General features: G+C 37.8%; 1 protein-coding gene across 1 annotated transcript in view; it reads left to right on the top strand.

The window, feature by feature from the left end:
* Window positions 1-8,111: 8,111 nt before the first annotated feature.
* Window positions 8,112-17,766, top strand: part of KLHL4 (kelch like family member 4) — a 99,898-nt gene continuing 90,243 nt past the window's right edge. The window contains exon 1 of the mRNA XM_054715967.1: window positions 8,112-8,533. Within this exon, the coding sequence (XP_054571942.1) occupies window positions 8,112-8,533 (422 nt within the window). The remainder of the gene's footprint in view (window positions 8,534-17,766) is intronic.

Genomic DNA, 17,766 nt, shown 5'->3' with positions numbered 1-17,766 from the left:
TAACTCTATGAGGTTGGTGACATTTTTATTTCTTTACTAGAGGCTTGGTGCATGAAATTCGTGCATGGGGGGGCATTTCTCTCAGCCCAGCCTGCACCCTCTCCAACCTGGGACCACTCAAGGGATGACCTATTGCCCATTTAGGCCCAGTCGTACCTAAACGGGCAGTCGGACATCCCTCTCACAATCCAGGACTGCTGGCACCCAACTGCTCACCTGCCTGCCTGCCTGATTGCCCCTAACAGCTTCTGCCTGCCAGCCTGATCACCCCCTAACCACTCCCCTGCCAACTTGATTGATGCCTAACTGCTCCCCTGCCAGCCCGATTGCTCCTAACTGCCCTCCCTTGCCAGCCTGGTCCCCCCAACTGCCCTCCCCTGCAGGCCTGGTCACCCCCAACTGCCCTCTCCTGTAGGTCTGGTTGCCCCCAACTGCCCTCCCCTGAGGGCCTGGTTGCCCACAACTGCCCTCCCTTGCAGGCCTGGTCCCTCCCAACTACCCTTCCCTGCTGGCCTGATCACCACAATTGTCGTCCCCTGTCGGCCATCTTGTGGCGGCCATCTTGTGTCCACATGGGGGAAGCCATCTTTGACCACATGGGGGCGGCCATCTTGTGTGTTGGAGTGACGGTCAATTTGCATATTACTCTTTTATTAGATAGGAGGATTTTTCTTTCTTTCTTTCTTTTTCTTTGAAAAACTAAAGCACAGGGAGTATAATAATTTCTAAGTTCATACAAGTGGGAGAGCCAGGATTTAAACCCAATTAGAGCCCATGTTCTCTTTAAAAACCTTTTTATTTTTTTAAGAGAGAGAGAAAGAGAGAGAGAGAGAGAATCAATTTTTTGTTCCACTTAGTTGTGCATTCATTTGTTTCTTCTTGTATGTGCCCTGACCAGAGATTAGAGCCCACATTCTTAATGTCAAAACAATGAAACAATGTCATTTAACTTTTAAGTGTTAAGTGACATTAACATTTAATGTCCAGCTCTTACCCACTACAAATTAATTTCCAAATAAAAATAGATTTTAGTTATGAAATAATAATTTGTAATGTAAGGCTAGTGAACTCAGTGCTAATATAAAAGCTAGTGATACAATACTTACAGGAAATGTTTAGAGAAAGACAAAAGACAATACAAATATGTATTGAGTACTACAGTGCAGCCTAGAGATGGAAAAGAAGAGAGAGACTTCCCTTAAAAAGAGAACTGGGGATTTAAGTTAGGAGCTATTAAAGGATAACAAACTTTCTATAGATGAGTGAAGTTATTCCAAGCTAAGCAAATGGAATGTTTAATCACACCAGGCTGAAGATACTGTCTTATGGAATACAATAAAAGATTAGCCTGTTTAGTGGTATAACATGCACACTGTTAAATCAATAAAACAGATAACTGTAACTAGTTGAGTGACTAGACAAAGAATTAATCTCACAAGGCCTCACTAGAAGAATATCTCTTATGGTGTGGCTAAGAGCTGTCTTTTGCCCTATTCTGTTTGTTTTATAGTCCTTGTGAAAGACTTCATTGGGGAAAAGGGTCATCCACATATGCAGTGGAATTGAGAAGGTTGTCAAACACATTGTTTGATATATTTAACATGCCAAATTGTGTTAATAGGCTGAAAAATTAGCCAAATCTATCAAGAGGTGATTTAGTATATAGTTCAAATTGAGTAAGTACAACATATAACGAGATGTTTATAAGTTAGTATGAAAATTACTTTAGGATTTTATTATAAACTTATTCTCTGAGTTCCAGTTACTTCATCTACAAACTGATGTGATTAAATCAAAATATTTCAATGGTTCTATGAAATTCTTGCCCAGCCGGTGTGGCTCAGTGGTTGAGCGTTGACCTATGAGCCAGAAGGTCATGATTCAATTCCAAGTCAGGGCATATGCCCAAGTTGTGGGCTCAATCCCCAGTGTGGGGTGTGCAGGAGGCAGCCAATCAATGATTCTTTCTCATCATTGATGTTTATATATCTCTCTCCCTCTCCCTTCCTCTCTGAAATCAATAACAATATATTAAAAACAAAACAAAAAACAACTTATAGACACAGACAATAGCATGATGATTACAAGAGAGAAAGGGTTTGTGGGGAGGTAGAAGAAGGTTAAAGGTGGATGAATGATGATGAAAGGAGGCTTGACTTGGTGTGGTGAACGCACATTATAATATACAAATGATGTATTATATGATTGTCCACCTGGAAACCTATATACTTTTATTAACTAATGTCACCCCAATGAATTCAACTAAAAATACTTATTTAATGTAATAAGTATTTCTACTTAGTAGAATTAACTTTTTTCCATCTATTGAAAAAATAAACTACATTTTTTATTTCAGTTTCCTTATGAAATAATTTTTGCTTAAAATATTACATTGATTGTTTGATCATAATTTCTGTAAAAATACATATATAAATTGAATTTTGTGTTTTAATTATTTTTGTGATTTTTTCAATGAGGGATCATTATAATTATTAGTATAGTAATTAAACAAAATGATGGTCACATTTTTTTATTTGTAAAATATATTAAACATATTAACATGTTATTGAGAATTAGTTATTAGTAGAGTCATATGATACTGTTTTTGTACTAAGTTCATGTATCTGCAATGAATATTACTTTTCGCTAGAATGAGATAGGAGTTAGCATCATTTTTTTTTCCACTTGTTTTTGAAGATGTGAGCAATGAAAAAAATCTGTTCACTTAAATAAATGGATGCAAATGGAAGGAGTTTGGTTATAACACCTTCATTCAATTATGTGATATCCTTTGGCTGGAGTCAGAAAACTTACCAACCAAAATAGAGACAGACTCATAGATAGAGAGCTGGTAGACAGCTCTGGCAGGGAGTGGGGAGATGGGAGTGGGCAGTGGTGTTGGGTGGGTGAAGGGATTGAGCAAAAAAAAGAAAAATAAAGAAAACTTACTGAGGCTATGAATCAATGTTAATGATTTGTTAACCTCCTTCATTTGGTAGTGATTTGGAGTGTAGTTACTTAGGACAAGGGTTGGTTTAAAGTCATCTGTTTAGTAGCCAAAAATCTCTAAATAAGATACAGCCATACCTCGTTTTATTTTGCTTTGCTTTATTGTGCTTTACAGATATTGTGGATTTCACAAATTGAAGGTTTGTGGAAACTCTGCATTGAGCAAGTCTACCTGTAGCACATGTCCAGCAGCTTTTTCTCACTTTGTGAATCTATGTTACATTTTGGTAATTCTCACAATTTTCAAACTTTTTCATTATTATTATACTTGTCATGGTGATCTGTGATTAATGATCTCTGATGTTACTATGTAATTGTTTCTGACTGCCAACAACTATGCTCATATGACAGCATATTTAATCAATATATGTTATGTGTGTTCTGACTGTTCCACTGAGGGCCCATCTTCCCATCTCTCTCACTCTCCTTGGTCTTCACTATTCCCTTAGATAAAACAATATTAAAATGAGACTCTATAATGGCCTCTAAATATTCAGTTGAAAGGAAGGGTTGCATGTCTCTGAATTTAAATCAAAAGCTATAATTGATTTAGTGCAGAAGGCATGTCAAAAGCTTAGGTAGGTCTAAAGCTAGGCTTCTTGTGTCAGTTAGCCACATTGTGACTGCAAAAGAAAGTTCTTGAAGGACATGAAAAGTGCTACTTCAGTGAACACACAAATGATAAGAAAATGAAACAGACATTGCTGATGTGGAAAAAGTTTTAGTGACTTGGATAAAAGATTAAACTCGCCACAATATTACCATAAACCAATGTCCAATCCAGAGCCAGATCCCTAAATCTCTTCAATTCTTTGAAGGCTCAGAATGGGAAGGAAGCTGCAAAAGAAAAGCTTAAAGCTAGCAGAGGTTGGTTTTTGAGGTTTTAGGAAAGAAGTCATCTTCAGATCGTAATAAAAGTGCAACGTGAAGCACCAAGTGCTGATACAGAAGTTGCAGCAAGTTATTGAGAAGAACAAAATCCACAATATCTCTGAGGTATGCCTGTACTGCTTTTTTTTAAAAAAAATAATTTTAGTGCTGCCCAGTGTGGCTTGTGCCAAGTGACTAGTTCCATCTTCGGACTATGATGAGTTATTGATGTGCAGCTTTTAATACACAGATGTCTATGACTGCATTATTTTTCTTTAAGTCATGTAATCAGATAATTATAGGGAAAAATATTCCTAGGTACATTTGAATAATGTTAAATTTTGAGGTGTCCTAGTAGTGACTAATTTAATTTTCTGGTCAGCATTTTACTCAGAATACATCAAGGGAGCACACGGATGCTAAGTTGCCAGGATTTTTCAACTGGTTTACAGGTTTGTTTCCCAACTGTATAATCATTAATTATCTAGAAGGGCATTTTAGCCCATAACAATTTTGCAGTTTCATTTAAAAATAGAAACAGACTCATAGATACAGAGAACAAACTAATGATTACCGAATAATAGGGTAGTGGAAGGATGGGTGAAAAAGGTAAAGGGGAATAAGAGGTACACACTTTCAGTTATAAAATAAATTACAAAGATGTAATGTACAGCATATGAAAAATAGTCAATAATATCATAATAACTTTGTATGGTGACAGATGGTCGGTTACTAGACTTATTGTGGTTATATTATAGTAAGTTATACAAATGTCAAACCATTATGTTGTACACCTGAAACTAATATAATTTTATGTCCACTATACTTTAATTTTAAAAAATGTAAAAAGAATTCTAGCACATATTGAGACAATAAATTTATGTGACAATATATTATTTTAGAATTTGTTATTCATTAATTCTACATATATTAGTTACTTGATTTCAAGTAGATAATAAGGCAAAGGAAAAGAAAAGATAAATAAGATATTGTTCTACCCTCACATTGTCTTTATTTCTGTTTGAATATGTTTGAATCTTTCTTTTATAGACAGAAATTTAAGAGAAACCCTCATGCTTCATAAAATATTATTTCTCTTCAATAATTTTCTAGCTCTATATACTTTTTTATCCATTCTATAATTCTGTGTCCAAGATCCAGGAAAATGTCCATAATCTGCATATTTTTATGTTTTGTATTTTTAAAATATTTTTATTAATTTCAAAGAGGAAGGGAGAGGGAAAGAGAGATAGAAACATCAATGATGAGAGAATCATTACTTGGCTGCCTCTTGCACGCCCCCTACTGGGGACTGAGCCCACAACCCTGATCTCCTGGTTCATAGGTCGATGCTCAACCACCGAGCCACGCCGGCTGGGCCATAATCTGCATACTTTTAAAAAGCACATTCTAGATAGAATCATATAGTATTGTTCTATCGATATTTAGATTTTGACAAGTGTCAGTTACCATTCATCTTACTGTAAAAGGTACACAGGGAAATATGCAATTTTATCTTAATCATAATCATCTCAGGGAAATGTAATAGAAAAATAATGCAGACTCTTGGTGGCCCAGAAGATATTATTTTGAACTACTTAGATGGCCAATTTAGTTATTATTCTTGTGCCTAGGACACATTATTTTCAAATCTATTATAACATTATATTTATTCTGACTGCTTTCTACAGTTTGCTTACTCAATGTCCAACATTGTGTTTTGGGCATAGTGTGGAACCCAAAGTCTAAAACACAGATTTTATCTTCAAGGAGTTTACTTGGAATGTCCCCTCCCCAGATAATAGAAAGGCAATTGATATTTTGTTACCAGGACTCATTGATATGCCTGGGGCTCATCAGAAGAACTATTTGAGATCCTTTCCAATTATTTGCATTGCAAAATACTAGGAAGGGAAAACACACTCACCAGGAAGTGATGATAATAGATGCTAACATCGAGGCTTAAGAAACATGTTGGTGCCTAGCTGGTTTGGCTCAGTGGATAGAGGGTCAGCCTGAGGACTGAAGGGTCCCAGGTTCAATTCCGGCCAAGGGCACATGCCTGGGTTGCGGGCTTGATCCCCAGAAGGGGGCGTGCGAGTGGCAGTTTATCAATGATTCTCATCATTGATGTTTCTTTCTCTCTATCCTTCTCCCTTCCTCTCTAAAATCAATAAAAATATATTTTTTTTAAAAGAAACATGTTTGTAAATAGGTTGGAAATTTGGAGATAGCAATAAATTATTTGCAGGTGGTATAAAAATCAACTATATATTTATCAACGTTTATTAATTTTTAGTACTAGAAAAAAACCTACTGTATCAGTGAGGGTCCTCCAGGGAAATAGAAACAATAGGATGTGTGTGCAGTACAGAGAGAGGGGGAAAGAGAAAGAGAGATTGTTTTATTATAATGAATTGTATCACATAATTATGGATGCAGACAAGTCTCAAGATCTGCTGTCAGCAAGTTGAAGACCTAGAAGAGCTGATGGTATAAGTCAATTCCAAAAGCCAGGAGGCTTGAAACCCAGGAAGAACCAATATTTCAATTTGAGTCTGAAGTCAGGAAAAAAAAAAAAGAGATGATGTCTCAGATTGAAGGTAGTCAGGCAGGAAGAATTCCCTCTTATTTAGAGAAGGGTCAGCCTTCTGTTTATTCAGGCCTTCAATTGCTTGGCTAAGGCCCACCCACAGTAGGGAGGACTATTTACTTTACTCAGTCTATTTATTAAAATGTTAAACACATCCAAAAACACTCACACAGAAACAACCAAAATAATGTTTGACCAAATATCTGAGCACCCCATAGCCCAGTCATGTTGGTTGATATATTAATTTTCCATTACACCTGCAAAACAAGTGGGGATATAAGAGAAAGGTATAATTGCATTTATAGAAATCTGCAGGTAAAACACCAACCAAAACAGAAAAAGATACTCATTTCATTCTCTATTTCCAAGTTTTAAAAATCCATTGCAAGTTAAAACTTTGGAAATCTATTCAGGCTCTTTATATTATGCTAATGGAATAAGTGACTTGGCCAAGATTAAACATCTCATTAACCCTAAAGCCAGAATTAAAACCAAAACCTTATAGTTTCAATATTCTTTCTAAGGATACACTGATGTTATTGCCCCCTTATCACCTGCATGCCAGACATGAAATCTGGATAAAACTCAAACTAAATTTAAAGATGGGATTGGTACATGCATTTCATGTTAAAAAACATCTACTTATGTGCTATTAGTAATTCTGATTCAGATCTCAAAGTACTTTGTGTACAGTCATTACTGAGTTATGTGTCAATTTGGAGTTAATTCAAAACATGTTCTTTTGCATCCTCTCATAAGAACTTTAAAAAAATAGACCTTTAATACCACCTATGAAAATGAAGACCATGATAGGGAGATGTGTATACAGGCATGGAATCAGAATGGGCTATTTATTTGCAGGCTTTGGTAACTGAGAGAAGACATCTCTTCCAAGCTAACGAGATTAGAAAACACTTTCTTATATTTTTAAAACTGTTCAGGTTTTCAAGCAAATATTTATGTAAAGACATTCACATTTTCAGATGTATTGTAAAAATAATGGCAAACCTGAATGAGGGGACTGATGGCAAGATGCTTTCCCTTAATAAACCACCTTCAAAATTTCTGTAAGATCCCCAAAATAGATCATAATGAATTCACTGTTACAAATTCTCCCAGGACAAAGTGGCACAGTTTTAGAAGTGAGCTACTGGGAAAAGAATCTGGCAGGGGGTGGGGTGAGTGAAGGGAATCTAGAAGGAAGTGAGTTTAAACACTTTGCTTTTGCTCACATGCTTGGTTTTAAGCCTCAGCTACTGTAACTTGGGAAGGAAGAAGCTGGGTTCAATATTTGCAAGTCCAGGAGGGAAGACTGTGAGTGAGCATGCACATCAGCAGCTGGAGTGTGTTGTGGTAGCTGCTTTCCTGTGCTAAGCTGATTTACTTGTTTAAGGTCTGACCTCATCATCCTGTCAGTATGGGTTCCCACCTACACTGTTAGCTGCAGCTTCACAGCTAGAAAGCTAGAAGTATTCTCTGTGTAGCACAGGCAGCAGGCAGCGGGGGAGGGGGAACAAGAAAAGGCTGCTCTAGGCACTTGTGCTTTTGTTAGTTCAACAGAAGAGGCAGAGAAACCAGAGATAACAAAGGCTCCGTTTCCTTTCTGTGAGAGAAGGCTTTTGTCTTTCCTCCTGCAACAATGTCAATGTCTGGCAAGAAAGAGTTTGATGTGAAACAGATCCTACGGCTACGCTGGAGGTGGTTTAGTCATCCTTCTCAAGGTTCTTCCAACCCTGGAAACTGCCTTCAGCAGGAAGGATATGAGCATAGAGGGACCCAGGTTCAGGGCAGGTTGAAGAACCACTCTCGGGACAGAAACGGACTGAAGAAAAGCAATAGTCCTGTCCACCACAACATATTGCCACCAGTGTCAGGACTGGCCCCTGCTCATCAAAGAGTGCTTCAGAATTGGCACCCACAGAACCTGATAGAACATCTTCGAGCAAATGAAGATACTCCTAAAGCAGTTCCAGAGGAGAATTTGTTCAAAAGAGCTTGTGAGAAACATTCACAAGATTTGGAGATGATGGCTGATGAAAGTACAGGAGAGTCTACTGCCAGGTAGGAGTTTTCATTAGCATAATTGAAAGTCCTAGTCTAGGTTATCTTATCCTCTAAAACTCTCATTTAGTGTTTCAATAAAAGGGCTATAATAATCTCTGATTTATATATAGTCAATCAGGATCTCCAAGAAACATCCCCCCCTCTAAGTCTATGAAGAAAACAGGAATAACACGTTTTCATAATTTATAGGGAATATATTTTAGGGTTGTGATTTTGCTTCTCCTGTATCATTCTGATGTCATTAAGAATTCTGTTTCAGTTCTAAGAAATGTTTACTATAAGTATTAATTTTTTTAAAATATCCTTTGTAGCTTGGATGTTCAAATAGTTGTGATTATTTGCAAAAGTGTAATGAATCACATAGAACTCTTTTTACTTTGTGAGTTAAACCAACTCTGACAAAATAAAACCTCATACTGCTCAGCACATTCTTATCGGCTCCGTAGTACATAGTTGCTATATTGACGATTTATAAATGTTATCTATGTGAGAACACGGGACAGCTTCCTTTGGCATTTGAGATTTATCTCAAGTTGTATTAGTTTCATAGCTAGTTTGTAATCATAAAAAAACATTTTACATAAAGCATGTAATAAAATGTTGCTCATAGCAGAGAGATGTTAAAGTAGGAAATGTAATTATGTCACTTATTTCAGGACATGGAATGGAACAGGAAATTATTTTAAAATGTATAATTTCAGGACAGGATAGTTTACAAAATATTTAACGTTACCTTTATTGTTTGAGTGGGATAAAATTGTTCCCTCCTCTAATATTGCCCAATATAACTTAACCTAGTGTATCTTTATTTTTAATTTTTTTTATTGTAAGATTTTATTTCCCTAGCATGCTACAGACCCAATTGATGATCTTGGCAACATTATGAAATTGTAAAAGAGCTTTGGAAAAATAAGTATTTGGAGTATGTTTTAAAATATATAACTGGCATGAAACTATATTTATTTGGAAACCTGGATATTTGATAACTGTGTCTCTACATAAGTATAGAAGAGAAGAACTGGCATATTTGCTTCTAGATATAACTTTTCCAATATATCTGCCTGACAATTTCTTTCTTTTATAAATTCAAAACATAATACCAATAGAAAAAGCAACATTACAAACATGACAAAGGACAAATCAAGTGAGTGAAATGATTCCTTTATAGGAACTCAGTCTTCTTGTTGAAATGTAAACATGCAAATGACAAAGTGTGAAATGACAAAGTGTGTATTAACGAATTGTCCTAAATATTTTTGTGATTACCCCCCAAAATGCTATATAATTGTTGGGATTGCAGGTTGTATTTAGTACAACTAATTGGACTTTCAAAGTAATATATAATCCACATTTTTAGATTCAGCAGATCTTTAAATTATCTCTCCTCACCATGAATATTCATTTTAAAAACTGCAGAATTTGGAGGTTAATATTTAATACATTTGACACTCTTGTAGAAAATTTTAAATTATCCACTCTGGCCTAACAAAATTTTTTGAGGATCCCTGATTTCATTTTCCAGCATGAAAATATATTTATAATAAATTAGTTGCTAAAATTAAATGCTGGATAAAATATCAAATATAAAGTGTTACCAAATAATATTTTTAAAAACATTTCTCTTATTTCTGATAGTTCCATGAAATATTTTCTTATTTATTTATTTTCATGTTCTAAATAAATGTCTGTTAATTATCCTATGGTTAAAGGGGAAAGTTAGTATTTTCTTAAAATAAACAGGAAGTGCTTTAACTGATGTGCCAGGGATATTTTAAGCAGAAGAGAAAGGTGAATTGAGTATCTTATTAACTGAAATATAATGGCTTATTAATTTACCATTGGCCATTCTGAATTATGTCTTAGTTAAGGAGGGTTTGAAAAGGAGCTTTCTTATGTCCAACTTTTCTAATGCCTGTCTTCAACAAAATACGGCGCAGGGGAAAGGATCCTGTTTAGTTGGTAACAGCCTTCCATCCCCAAAATACAACTCTTGTAGTAGTTAAAAACAAACAAACAAATAAAAATGGCAGTCAGTGTGAATTATCACACTGGTACAATATGGGCTCTGACACTCAGGGCAAAGTGATGGTCTTTAAGCCATCCGGCTTTCTACAAATATTGCATGAAATAAACAGAGAATGGACTAAATTTCTAACATGTAATATAACAGGATAATCTGCAGTTATTCCTAAAATAGATATTAAAGCCAAGTTATTACAGTTATATTAATATACAAGTTTGGAGATTTAAAAACCCAAATACATTCTTATGTAATTGAATTATAAGTATATGTATTTCATTTAAGAACATCTCTCTACCATGACCCCACGCTGTGAGTATGCATATAGCAGTATCCCTGGCATTAGAGACCTGAACTCAATTGTCATTTTCATTGTGTCTTTCTCATCTACTAACGGCATTTTTGCTTCCTCTTAACTACCTTACTCAGTGTCCTTTATTTTTTTTTTACTATATGCATACTTTATGTATTAATGTGCTTTACTAAGCACTCTTTAAAGACCATTCCATATTACTCTGTGTGTGTACGTATATAATATATTATATTTTTAGCATTCCAAAATCTTCCCTAAATTTTACAACCATTCATTTTTTATAAAAGAGAAAGCCTTAATTTTATAACATAAAATTCAACAATTTTCACTTTTAATTTTTTGCAAAAAAATACATCAATTTTATACAGTTTGTGGTACAGAAGGAACAATATGCAAAATAGTAGAACAGTTTGTGCTGCTTGCCCATAACCTGGATATGCCCATTTCTGTCCTCCAAAGGGTGGAAAAAACAGGTCCCCCTTGACTTAGTGACAGGCCCTTGGGTTGGGACAAGACCTTAGAAATCAAGTCACATATATATCCTATCTAATAAAAGAGTAATATGCAAATTGACCGTACCTCCACTACACCCACAAGCCATGCCCACAAGCCACACCCACAAGCCAATCAGGAGCGAATATGCAAATAAACCCAACCAAGATGGTTGCGGCCATGAAGAGCAGTAGGGAGGCTTGGGTTTCCCTGGCAATGGAGGAAGCCAAGCTTTCCACCTGCCCTTGCCAGCCTAGGCCTCCACTCAATGCTACAAAGTTTCAATGATAGAAGATAAATAAATCCCAACAAAAATGGCAGCATCCACGGAGCTGGAGAGAGCAGGAGGTTAGGGTTGCCTCTGGCGATGGAGGAAGCCAAGCTTCTGCAGCCCTGGCCGGCCTAGGCCTCCACTCCAGGCTACAAAATTTCAATTACAGAAGATAAATAAATCCCAACAGAAATGGCTGCCACCACGGAGCAAGCAGGAGGCTTGGCTCTACTCCAGGCTACAAAGTTTCAATTATAGAAGATAAATAAATCCCAGATATCAGGGCCTCTGCTTGGGTTGCCGGGGGTGTGGCTGGCCTGCAAACCACCACAGGCCCCTCAGCCAGGCTGCCCCATGCCCCAAGGGAACCCCCACCTTGATCCTTGATCCGGAACACCCTTCAGGACAAACCAGCTGGCCCCTACCCATGCACCAGGCCTCTATCCTATCTAATAAAAGAGTAATATGCAGATTTACCATCACTCCAACACACAAGATGGCTGCCCCCATGTGGTCAAAGATCCTGCCCCCATGTGGACACAAGATGGTCACCACAGGATGGCCAGCAGGGGATGGCAGTTGGGAGGGAACAGGCCTGCAAGGGAGGGCAGTTGTGGGTAATCAGGCCAGCAGGGGAGGGCAGTTGGGAGGGACCAGGCCTGCAAGGGAGGGCAGTTGGGGGCAACCAAGCCTACAGGGGAGGGAAGTTAGGGGTGACCAGGCCGGCAGAGGAGGGAAGTTGGGGGTGACCGGGCCTACAGGGAAGGGAAGTTGGGGGTGACCCAGGCCTGCAGGGGAGAGCAGTTTGGGGGGACCAGGCCTGCAGAGGAGGGTAGTTGGGAGGGACCCCGGCCTGCAGGGGAGAGCAGTTTGGGGGGACCAGGCCTGCAGGGGATGGCAGTTAGGGGTGACCAGGCCTGCAGGGGAGGGCATTTAGGGCCAAACAGGCTGGCAGGGGAGCAGTTAGGCATCAATCAGGCTGGCAGGGGAGTGGTTAGGGTGTGGTCAGGCTGGCAGGCAGAAGTGGTTAGGGGTGATCAGGCAGGCAGACAGGTGAGTGGTTAGGAGCCAGCAGTACTGGATTGTGAGAGGGATGTGTGACTGCCATCTAGGGGTCCCAGATTGGAGAGGGTGCAGGCTGGGCTGAGGGACACCTCGCCCATGCACGAATTTCGTGCACCGGGTCTCTAGTGTGTGTGTGTGTGTGTGTGTGTGTGTGTGTGTATTAATACTTTAAACAATAAAGAATTAAAAAAAGAAAAAGTAAAAAAATAAAGCCTAGCCACAGTGACACATAAAAAAAAAAAAAAAGAAATCATATCTTGTGCATGGAGAATGGGGGACCAACCCACCATAGTGCATTTCTAAATATGATTCTAGAGTTTTTAATATGGGAATTTAGTTTAAGAAATAATTTCTCACTAGTAGGTCATAAAGGTATCTTGCTATATTATATGCTACTAAATTTTTGTATTAACTTTTGTATTCAGGACTTTATTCCCTTGTGAATAAACTTTTGCTCTCTTTTAAAAATGCTTTAGATATATGTAAAAATTTATGTAACATTTTTAAAAGTTTACTAATTTTCTCCCAAAATCCACCTGAATTTCATTAGAAATATGCAGAAGTTATAGAATAATTTAAAGAGACGTGTTTTATAATAACTCCTCTCATAAAATCAAATTAGTAAAAATACTGTTGTAATTTTTAATAGTTTTTAGAATTACTCTGTAGAATTCTTATATATTATTTCTTTTGCTAATTTTTAGTGATTTTATAGATTTGTTGCTATTACAAATGGACTCTTTTTATTTAGTTTGTTTCTTATAAAAAAGTATCTAAGTTGGATGGGTGTTCTCCTGTGCATTAAAAGGGTGCCAGTTCGATTCCCTGCCAGGGCACATGGACAGGTTTCAGGCTTAATCCCCAGTTGGGGGCATGCAGGAGGCAGCTATCTCTCTCTCTCTCTCTCTCTCTCTCTCTATATCTATATATATATATATATATATATATATATATATATATATATCCCTCTTCATTCCTCTCTCTCTCTCAACTAGCTCAGATTAAAGTAAAAAAGTAAAAAAGTGTTGGTGACTTTGGTTGCAGGTTCTATCGCAGGTCAGATCAGGGCACATACCTAGGTTGTGGGTTTGATCCCCCATCATGGTGCATATGGGAGGCAACTGGTCCATGTTTCTCTCACATTGATGTATCTCTCTCTCTCTATTCCTTCCTGTTATGTCTAAAAATCAATGAACATTTCCTTGGTTGAGGACTAAGAAAAAGAAATTTTAAAAAATCCAAAATATTACAGTTAAGTAGTAGTAGGAAGAAAAAGAAAAACATAAGGAAGAGAGTTAAGAAGGGATACTCCTTCAGATAGGGAAGGTCTTTCTGATGAGATAACATTTGAGCACAGATCTAAACGAAAGAGAAAGACATAAGGATGTCTGACTCAAGAATTCTAAGCAAGTGAGAAGTTAATACTGCTGTGCCAAAAAGGAGCCCGTGGCCACCATCCATTTTTTCTTTGCAAATCAATGCTGCATGCCCCCACGCAGTCCATTTATTAATGTCTAAAACATCCTTAACTGGTGAACTCAAAAATATGCCATTATAGTGATTTTAAGATCACATGCAGGTCCCATGGCCATTCAGTAACTATGGTACCATTTTGTTCTTTGAGGATCTGGATACTCATCAAAGAGACCATATGCCTCAGGTACAGAAGCCTGTGCCTTTCCTGAAAACAGACACATGATGGTGTATTTACTTTCTTAACAAAACTATTTAGACAGGGCCAAATGTATTATGCTTCTTTATCCTCCTCACAAATCTATCTATGATATGGAATATGATTGAGAAATATTTATGCATAAGGGAAATCCTAGATTGTAAACAGTGAAACTTATTGTAAGCATTATTTCTCACAGAATAGGAAGTAAGCTGAGTGGGTATTTACAGAGAGAGCTTTCCAGAAGGACACAACAGCAATTTCAAGAGTCCTGAAATAGGAGGGTGTTTGATATTTTCAAATACAAATCCAATGCAGCTGAAGTAGAATCCTCAATGGGAAGAGTGGTAGGAGATGATTTTAGAAAGGTAACAATAATAAAACAATAGTAATATAACAGTGAATATATTCCTAGAAGTGAGATCACTGGGTCAAATGGTAGTTCCATTTTTAATATTTTGAGAAATCTCTAAACTGTTTTTCACAGAGGCGGCACTAGTTTGCATTCCCACCAGCAGTGTAGCAGGGTTCCCTTTTCTCTACATCCTCGCCAGCACTTGTTTGTGGATTTGTTGATGATAGCCATTCTAAAAGGTGTGAGGTGGTACCTCACTGTCCTTTGGATTTGCATCTCCTGGATCATTAGTGACTTTGAGCATTTTTTTCATATGCCTTTCGGCCTTCTGTATGTCCATTTTGGAGAAGTGTCTATTTAGGTCCTTTGCCCATTTTAAAATTGGATTGTTTGTCTTCCTTTTGTTAAGTTGCATGAGTTTCTTGTAGATTTTGGAGGTTAATCCCCTAGTGGATGTGTCATTGGCAAATATGTTCTCCCATGGAGTGGGCTCACTTGTTATTTTATTGATGGTTTCTTTTGCTGTGCAGAAGCTCTTTATTTTGATGTAATCCCATTTGTTTATTTTCTCCTTAATTTCCATTATCCTAGGAAATGTATCTATAAATACATTGCTACAAAAGATATCTGAGATTTTGTTGCCAATGGTTTCTTCTAAGATTTTTATGGTTTCATTTAAATCTTTTATTCATTTTGAGTTTATTTTTGTGTATGATATAAGTTGGTGGTCTAATTTCATTTTTTTGCTTGTATCTGTCCAATTTTCCCAACACCATTTATTGAAGAGACTGTCTTGACTCCACTGTATGCTCTTGCCTCCTTTGTCAAATATTAATTGAGCATAACAGCTTGGGTCAATTTTTGGGTTCTCTGTTCTATTCCATTGGTCTATATGTCTGTTCTTGTGCCAGTACCAGGCAGTTTTGAAAACAGTGGCTTTGTAGTATAGCTTGATATCTGGTACTGTGATCCCTTCAACTTTGTTCTTCTTTGTCAGGATTGCTGCAGCTATTCAGGGTCTTTTTTTTTTTTTATTCCAGATGAATTTTTGTAGAGTTTGTTCTAGATTTTTTTAAAATATACCATTGGTGCCGAGGCCAGTTTGGCTCAGTGGATAGAGTGTTGGCCTGCGGACTGAAAGGTCCCAGGTTCGATTCCGGTCAAGGGCATGTACGTTGGTTGCAGGCACATCCCCAGTAGGGGGCGTGCAGGAGGCAGCTGATCGATGTCTCTCTCTCATCAATGTTTCTGACTCTCTATCCCTCTCTCTTCCTCTCTGTAAAAAAATCAATAAAAAAATATATACCATTGGTATTTTAATAGGTATTACATTGAAACTCACAATTGCTTTTGGTAGTATGACCATTTTAATGATGTTGATTCTACCAATTCATAAACACGGTCTATTCTTCCACTTGTGTTTATCTTCCTCTATCTCCTTTTCCAATGTCCTGTAGCTTTCTAAGAAGTGATCCTTCTTCTGTGAATATATCCCAAGAATCCAGAAACACCCATTAGAAAGAATATATGCACCCCTATGTTCATAGCAACACAATTTACAATTGCTAAGATTTGGAAACAGCCTGAGTGCCCATCAACAGATAAATAAATTAAAAAACTGTAGTACATCTATACAATGGAATACTATGCAGCTGTAGAAAAGAAAGAACTCTGACCATTTGCAAGAGCATGGATGAACCTGGAGAGCATTATGCTAAGCGAAATAGCCAGTCAGAGAATGAGAAGTATCTCATGATCTCATTCATATGTGGAATCTAATGAACAATGTAAACTTATGAACAAAAATAGACCACATGGAACAGACTGTCAAACTTCATAGGGGAGGCAGGGAAGGGTGGAGTGGGGGCAGAGATCAACCAATGAACTTATATGCATATATGCATATCCCATAGACACAGACAATAGAGTGGTAAAGGCCAGGGACGGTGATGGGGGAGAGGGCAATACTTTCAACAATAAAGATTTATTAACAGTGGAAAATAATGTTTCTTTTGTAGACACTATGTCCTTATTACATATGTTTTTTCATATTTACAAGAAAAATATTTGAATGTGAATATAGTGTTCACATCTATAAATGATATTTCTCTGGGTATTATTTTATAAGATTTTGTTGTTGTTGCTTATCTTCATACAGGGCAAAAATAATGTGCTTTTCTCACACTTATTGCTAGACCAGCCCTATTTAATTTTATACTGCATTATTCAGTAAAAACTATTAGTTTAAAGGAAAGAATAAAGAAGAATCTACAATTATATTGTTGTTTATAGAAGTTTAAGGTTAAATTCCTTTGCCTAAACTTTAAAATATACCATACAAAAATACATAGGCTATTCAACTGCTTTATAAGTTTAGAGCATTTGAACAAATAATTTAATCTTAATACAATGATTTCTTTTTTTAATATTACATGTTTTTTATTGAATTTATTGGGATGCTATCCTATCTAATAAAAGAGTAATATGCAAATTGACCATCACTCCAACACACAAGATAGCTGCCCCCATGTGGTCAAAGATGGCTGCCCCCATGTGGACACAAGATGGCCACCACAAGATGGCCAGCAGGGGAGGGCAGTTGGGAGGGATCCGGCCTGCAAGGGAGGGCAGTTGAGAGGGACCAGGCCTGCAAGGGAGGGCAGTTGGGAGGGACCAGGCCTGCAATGAAGGGCAGTTGGGGGTGACCAAGCCTGCAGGGGAGGGCAGTTATGGGTGACCAGGCCGGCAGAGGAGAGAAGTTGGGTGCGACTGGGCCTGCAGGGAAGGGCAGTTGGGGGAGAACCAGACCTGCAGGGGAGAGTAGTTGGGGGGAACCATGTCTGCAGGTGAGGGCAGTTAGGGGTGACCAGGCCATCAGGGGAGGGCAGTTAGGGGCAATCAGGGTGGCAGGGGAGCAGTTAGGCATCAATCAGGCTGGCAGGGGAGTGGTTAGGGGGTGATCAGGCTGGCAGGTAGAAGCGGATAGGGGCAATCAGGAAGGCAGGCAGGTGAGCAGCTGGGAGCCAGCAGTCCTGGATTGTG

The sequence above is a fragment of the Eptesicus fuscus genome, chromosome 1, assembly GCF_027574615.1.
Source record: "Eptesicus fuscus isolate TK198812 chromosome 1, DD_ASM_mEF_20220401, whole genome shotgun sequence".
Lineage (NCBI taxonomy): Eukaryota > Metazoa > Chordata > Mammalia > Chiroptera > Vespertilionidae > Eptesicus > Eptesicus fuscus.
This window is presented reverse-complemented; position numbering and strand designations above follow the sequence as displayed.